At 41.5% G+C, this 7,880-nt stretch overlaps 1 protein-coding gene across 2 annotated transcripts in view; it reads left to right on the top strand.

Annotated features, from left to right (window-relative positions):
• Positions 1-2,454: 2,454 nt before the first annotated feature.
• Positions 2,455-7,880, top strand: part of si:ch211-86h15.1 (uncharacterized protein LOC558435 homolog) — a 63,015-nt gene continuing 57,589 nt past the window's right edge. The window contains exons 1-2 of one of the 2 annotated variants that reach the window (XR_006928655.1): positions 2,455-4,133; positions 7,487-7,880. The exon at positions 7,487-7,880 is cut by the window's right edge and continues 43 nt beyond it. Coding sequence is in view for 1 of the 2 variants with exons in the window: in XM_046874767.1 (XP_046730723.1) it covers positions 3,953-4,133; positions 7,487-7,880 (575 nt within the window). In the remaining variant the exon portion in view is untranslated. The remainder of the gene's footprint in view (positions 4,134-7,486) is intronic. The other variant, XM_046874767.1, reaches the window with a different exon arrangement.

Here is a 7,880-nt window from a genome sequence, read left to right as displayed (position 1 = left end):
TAGATCCAGACAAACATAGTCCTGAGTTTTAATGTGAATTTGTTTTTTCATCACTCCAAAAAAAGAAATTCCAGTGGAATTTGTTTTTTACACCCACTGATAGAATTTCTATCATGATGTTAGTATTTGGCAGACGGAGGATGAGTCCAGTACTGTATTTTTTGGGTTATGGTAGTTCAGTGCCAGGCATTGGCGTAAATGTAAACACGTAAGATGTAACATATTAGAATGTAGTTAAGTATTTCAAAGATTCTATCAACAGTATACAGAAATGCAGTATAACAGAGCGAGGCATCACAGACAGGTATCTCATGCAGCGAGAATAAATGCCAATACTAAAGCAAGAAATCCAACGAATACAATTCAACAAGTCTACTTTCACCGCAGCCACAACTGCGCTGCTTGCATACATCATCATTTCTATGAGAAGCATTAATATTATTCTTATTAAATGACCCTGGGTTTTTCATGCATTTTTGTCCATTTTTTCCATGCATTTTGTGTTCCTGGGGATTTGAAGGCAAATTATGCACTTTTTCTGCAGAAAAGAAAAAACTAAAGAAAAAATGGGTTCATGGAAAAGCAAGTGTTTTTAACTTTTCTATGAAAGTCTGTCTTGAAAATGTCATCGTAAGTGTAACTGGTGGAAATACAGCATACCTAATAAGCAGTACAAAGCATATGCCCTCAAATGTACTTAAATATTTAAAGTAATTTGATTTATTATGGCTATAATGTTCCTATTATAATATTTTTGTCATAAGAGTCTTCGCTTAATCGACTCAGTTTATGTGAAAAGGCTCTAATGTTACTTTTAGTACACCAATCTATTAACAGAATGATATTCATAAGTCAAACAAAAGTTGTGGCAAGTTCAAGTCAGGAGTTTCTTCCGTCATTTATTCCTCTCCTAAAAGTTCTGCTTGTTGCAGAACTGATGCTGAACTGTATGTTGGTGATAAGTAGATACCACCAAGCGCCAATTAAAACAAGTTTGAAACAGAGTGTGTGCTCTGCACTGATTGGTGGCCTGCTGCGACTGATTTCACAAAATGTAGTTGAGGAAAAAATACGGTATTTGACTTTGAAATGTAGTGAAGTGAAAGAAAAAGTACCCTCAAATGGAAATTTAATAGAGTACAGATACAAAAAAAAAACTATTTAAGTACAGTACATTTTACTTCACTACTGTCCACCACTGCTGATAAGGCACAAAAAGCACTTTTACAGAGTGTGAATTTACCCTTTCTTGTTTCTGCAAAGTGAATGCACTGCAATTAGCATGTGCTTCAACTTCAAGGACAGGAAATTGACCAGAATTGTCAATACTTGTCAATAATTTGTTTAAGACAAAGATGTAATTGGATTTATCAGAGTTCATTAGAAACCTACCTATCCCATATAAAAGGGAAGAGGCGGTGCAACAGCGGGAAGTGAAGAATAACACTGGAGTGAGAGAAATTAAAGGGGACAATGCACACAAATTGGCATATCTGGTACACATATGAACATTTTGACTTTTTTATATAATTCTACATAGAAAATGAATTATAACAACTCCCATACCTGTTACATACATATATCTGCATTTCTTATCCTCTGTCAGCCATTGTGTAATAAAAATAAAACAGCTATTAAATCCACATAAAAATAGTTGAAATTGTGCAGTTTGCTAAATATGTAAGCTCTGACTAGTGCGCTCTCGAATCACCCAATCAAAGGACATAAAAATGCTGATCTTTTTGGATGTTTTCTAGATGGCCCCCAGTGACTCCAGCTTGCAATCTGATTGGTTAAATCAACAGCTTCACACAACATGGATTGTAAGATAAAAGAGGCCAACAGTGCTGATTTCTGAAGGCCTTACGGCAGGTCCCTTTGACCCCAGAAACACCTGATGTGACGGCTGAATTCTGATTGGTTAGAAACTCTTAAATAAACTTACACTTGGTTGAGCTGCCCCTTGAAGCAGTGCAAGCTAAGAAATGAAGCTAAGAAATGAAAAGAATAGATTATTAGGAGTAATTTAACACATATTATTTGGACACTTGGACAAAAAAAACACTAAAATGTAAGTCAATTATTCTGATAGTTTAGACCAGCAGAGGAGGCCTTGCTGCCCATGATGGCCTGCCAATAGGAGTGTCCTCAACTAAGGATTTCCATAGTCAAATCAGATTGATCAAGTCTTTGACTATATTCAAGTGATAGTTAAATTGTGTGTGGGTGTGGGTGGGCGGGGGTGGCATGGATCATGGAAAGCTCCTCTCTAGTCACATTTTTATTTATGACATTATTATAATGGGCTGTATATTACCTTATTGAGACAAAACTGGTGGTTCTATGTGAAATCAGACCCCAAATAAGCAAAATGGAATAGCGATGGCATGATCCTCATTTCATAACACCTGCAAAGAATCGACTGTGGGAAATAAATTAATAAATAAATACTACTAGAGGTGCTATTTCAAAATATTTACACAGCACAATTGATTTTTTTTTTTGTCAAATGGTTCCTATAATTGCTTCGAAATACTGACAAGAAGACATAATACTGCTGTTTTATTTGCAATCTATTTACACCACATGCTCCATCCTTTAAAGCCACCAGCGTTGTGGCCGGCCACATACAACCCTCACACACACTCTTGATCTCCTGCTTTCTGAAAAGCGGTACAGAAGCAATCAGGCCTCACATCCAAACTGAGTAATAGATTCTTGCCACAATCCACCAGACTCCTCAGCTGAAACACACACATACACATCAACGGCAAAAAAAAAAAACACAACTCTGTTTGCACACTTGTTGATTCTAATGTTTACATCCAACTAAGTGTTTACATGTACATGTATTTATTTTTGTTTTTTATATGGACAATCCATGTGCACAAGCTTCTGTACCGTACTGGTGGGTGCTAAAGTGTCACAATTACTGTGTCTGTCCTTGTCTCATGTTGGCTTTTGTTTGTTTGTTGCACTGAATGTTGCACACGTGCACTTTGTGTTGTTAGTTTAGAGTTCTGTGTAGTTCCTTGTTCCTTTTGTTAATTTATGTTGTCTGATGTAGCACCTTGGTCCTGTGGAAACGTTTTGTCTGACAAAAAAGGCTCCTTGACTTGACTGATTCACTAATCTAATGTATTCAACAGGATGCTGGAAATCTATTATCGGTCTGTTGTGGCAATTGTCCTTTAAAGTGCTGTGGTCTGCTGGGGGAGCAGCATTAGTGCCAGGGATGCAGGCAAGATCAATAAAATCATCCGCAAGGCCGAATACATAATTGGACACAAACTGGACAGAATGGAGACAGTGAGAAACAGCAGGTCACCGAACAAACTCCTGTCAATCGTGAAAAATCAATCCCACTCTCTACATGATCCCAGAGGCCGCGGAGTTCATTCTCCAAAAGGATGATTCAGCTTTGCTGTCACAGAGAACTGTTCAGGAAATCATTCCTACTGTATGCCATCGCACTGTACAATGAATCACCTCTATGTAGCAGATCATAATAGCAACTACTATACATATCCGATTATTCAGTGACTTTACACACACATACACTGACAATTTGCACATTTCATTTCTTCTTCTTTTCTTTCTATTTGAATTGCCAGTTTGCACTCTTTATGTTGCATCATCTGCAATATTGTGTTTATGTATTTAAGTTACAATTATTTGGTTACATTCTGTTTTTCTTCCCTCCCCCACTACTGTCTGTCTGGGGTACATGCTGCTGCTGTAACGCAGTACTACAGTACTGTATATCCAAGTCTAATCCTTAGCCAGACGCCTGCTCCAGGCCACGTGAGGGCGCTATATAGCATATTTCACTCCACCATTGTAGACTGAAAGGACAGGAGAAGAAGGGCGGTAGTAAATACGGTCTATTGTTGTTAGTAAGTTTGCTGCTTATTTCCAGCGTGTTTCTGCGCGTCACTGTGTGAACCTCAGCATGACGAACCTGCAGTCCCTGAGCATTTTTCTGACCGAACGCTTAATGCTGGCAGCGCAGGAGATTTTCAAGGCTGTGGAAGTGACCGTTACTGAATACCACGACGAAATCTCCCGCTCCAGACAAGAAAACGAGCTTCTGAAAAGCAGACTGCTGGAGGCAGGGATCCAGGTTTATCCAGGTGAGTCCGGGATCACTTCAAAATGCCGATGGAGTCAAAGATATGTGCACTACATAGGGAATGGAAGAACAGTCTTTTCTCTGTATGTAGGGCATTAGCCAATAGGGACAGGGGATTGGGATTGAGCCAAAGCCTGTTAGCTGGTTAGCGAACGCGTTAATCAATCAATCAATGAATGGATGTATTTATTCATGCAGACACATCAGTAAAACATATACTCACATGCACGTGTACAATTAAAGCGATCGGAATCATTTTTGCTGGAAAAAACCTCTGTGCATTGTTGAGGCATCGATTCTACGGAGCTCTAAAGGTGCGTGTGGTATTTGGCATCAAGATGTTGGCGGCAGATCCTTTAAGTTCTGTAAGTTTGCGAGGTGGAGCCTCTGTGGATTAGACTTGTTTGTACAGAACATCACACAGATTGAGATCTGCGGAATTTGAGGCCAAGTCAACAACTGTGTTGTGTTATGTTCCTAAAACCATTTCTGAGCCAATTTTGCAGTGTGTCAGGGAGCATTGTTTTACTGAAAGAGGTTACTGCTACTAATGATCACTGCAGATTTATAGGAAGGTAGTTAAGTCTGTCTGTCCATCCACCCAGGTAGATGTATGAATGGGTAGGTTGGTAGGTAGGTGGATAGATAGATAAGTAGGTACGCAGGTGAATAGATGGGTAGATAAATAGGTAGGTATGTTAATAGATGGGTAGATGGATAGATAGGTAGGTGAATAGATGGGTAGATGGATAGGTAGGTAGGTGAATAGATGGGTAGATGGATGGGTAGGTAGGTGAATGGATGGGTAGGTAGGTGAATAGATGGGTAGATGGATAGATAGGTAGGTGAATAGATGGGTAGGTGAATAGATGGGTAGATGGATAGGTAGGTAGGTGAATAGATGGGTAGATGGATGGGTAGGTAGGTGAATGGATGGGTAGGTAGGTGAATAGATGGGTAGATGGATAGATAGGTAGGTGAATAGATGGGTAGATGGATAGGTAGGTAGGTGAATAGATGGGTAGATGGATGGGTAGGTAGGTGAATGGATGGGTGGGTAGATGGATAGATAGGTAGGTGAATAGATGGGTAGATGGATAGGTAGGTAGGTGAATAGATGGGTAGATGGATAGGTAGGTAGGTGAATAGATGGGTAGATGGATGGGTAGATGGATAGATAGGTAGGTGAATAGATGGGTAGATGGATAGGTAGGTAGGTGAATAGATGGGTAGATGGATGGGTAGGTAGGTGAATGGATGGGCAGGTAGGTGAATAGATGGGTAGATGGATGGGTGGGTATGTTAATAGATGGGTAGATGGATAGACAGGTAGGTGAATAGATGGATGGGTGGGTAGGTGAATAGATGGGCAGATGGATGGGTAGGTGAATGGATGGGCAGGTAGGTGAATAGATGGATGGGCGGGTAGATGGATGGGTAGGCAGGTGAACAGATGGGTAGATGGATGGGTAGGTAGGTGAATGGATGGGTGGGTAGATGGATGGTTGGGTAGGTGAATAGATAGGTGGGTAGATGGATAGATAGGCAGGTGAACAGATGGATGGGTGGGTAGGTGAATAGATGGGTAGATGGATGGATAGATAGGTAGGTGAATAGATGGGTAGATGGATAGGTAGGTGAATAGATGGGTAGATGGATGGGTAGGTAGGTGAATGGATGGGTAGGTAGGTGAATAGATGGGTAGATGGATAGATAGGTAGGTGAATAGATGGGTAGGTGAATAGATGGGTAGATGGATAGGTAGGTAGGTGAATAGATGGGTAGATGGATGGGTAGGTAGGTGAATGGATGGGTAGGTAGGTGAATAGATGGGTAGATGGATAGATAGGTAGGTGAATAGATGGGTAGATGGATAGGTAGGTAGGTGAATAGATGGGTAGATGGATGGGTAGGTAGGTGAATGGATGGGTGGGTAGATGGATAGATAGGTAGGTGAATAGATGGGTAGATGGATAGGTAGGTAGGTGAATAGATGGGTAGATGGATAGGTAGGTAGGTGAATAGATGGGTAGATGGATGGGTAGATGGATAGATAGGTAGGTGAATAGATGGGTAGATGGATAGGTAGGTAGGTGAATAGATGGGTAGATGGATGGGTAGGTGGGTGAATAGATGGGCAGATGGATGGGTAGGTGAATAGATGGGTAGATGGATGGGTGGGTATGTTAATAGATGGGTAGATGGATAGATGGGTAGGTGAATAGATGGATGGGTGGGTAGGTGAATAGATGGGTAGATGGATGGGTAGGTAGGTGAATAGATGGATGGGCGGGTAGATGGATGGGTAGGTAGGTGAATAGATGGGTAGATGGATGGGTAGGTAGGTGAATGGATGGGTGGGTAGATGGATGGTTGGGTAGGTGAATAGATAGGTGGGTAGATGGATAGATAGGTAGGTGAATAGATGGATGGGTGGGTAGGTGAATAGATGGGTAGATGGATGGGTAGGTAGGTGAATAGATGGATGGGTGGGTAGATGGATGGGTAGGTAGGTGAATAGATGGATGGGTAGGTAGGTGAATAGATGGGTAGATGGATGGGTAGGTAGGTGAATGGATGGGTGGGTAGATGGATGGTTGGGTAGGTGAATAGATAGGTGGGTAGATGGATGGTTGGGTAGGTGAACAGATGGGTAGATGGATGGCTAGTTAGGTGAACAGATGGGTAGATGGATGGGTAGGTAGGTGAATGGATGGGTGGGTAGATGGTTGGGTAGGTGAATAGATAGGTGGGTAGATGGATGGTTGGGTGGGTAAATAGATGGGTGGATGGATGGGTAGGTAGGTGAATAAATGGGTAGATGGATGGGTAGGTAGGTGAATAAATGGGTAGATGGATGGGTAGGTAGGTGAATAGATGTGTAGGTAGGTGAACAGATGGGTAGATAAATCGCTATAATGTAAGGGTGAGATTTGGTAGTGCAGCATGTGTAAATATGGCTTATGCCAGCACAGAATTAAGATGATTTAAAGTGGCAGTGCATTTTACCTTATCAAAATGAATGTAATGGAAGTAAAGTGGAAGTGCTTAATGAGATGAACAGTAGCTGGTGGATGGTCGTTCAGTGAGCTAAGAACAAAGGAGCATCCAGCACAGTGATGTACAGTGGGATAGCTGTAAGTGCAAAATGAGGACACACTGTAAACTCAGAGTAATTCTCTGTATAATAAACATTCGCAGCATTTCTTGATATATTGAGAAACAGCTAAGCTCCTTTAGTAGAAGACTCGTTCAGCTCCATTATAGAAGCAACACAAGCGTTGATACATTTCACTAGTTTGTATTTAATTTAGATCACATAACATTGTATATCGTTGACTTTTTCTGTTTTAGAATTACAGCCCGGCCTGTCTGTCTTCCATGGAGAACCCTGTGCTGAATCAGAGCGAGAAGATCCAGGGGAGAAGGTTCTGGTGAAGCAAGAGCCCAGTGGTTCAAAAGAGGAGCCTCGAGTTCCTGCTCATCCTCCTTCTCAAACAAGTGTGCCTGAGGAACCCGTTTCCCCACGTGCATGTCTAGAAGATGAACAGAGAGTTGAAGAAATGCTCCATCCACAGATGACTGACAACCGTGAGAGTCCTTTACTCCAGGCTCATCAGTGTATGCAGATTAAAGAAGAAACCAATGAATCGAAATCTGGTTTGGGAGCAGAGATTTTCTGCATGTCACAGAGCGGCACGTCTGATGATCCGAGCAGTGCTATTGCTTCCAGTCATGTCAGCGGGCT

This window comes from Silurus meridionalis, chromosome 19, assembly GCF_014805685.1.
Source record: "Silurus meridionalis isolate SWU-2019-XX chromosome 19, ASM1480568v1, whole genome shotgun sequence".
Taxonomy (NCBI): domain Eukaryota; kingdom Metazoa; phylum Chordata; class Actinopteri; order Siluriformes; family Siluridae; genus Silurus; species Silurus meridionalis.
This window is presented reverse-complemented; position numbering and strand designations above follow the sequence as displayed.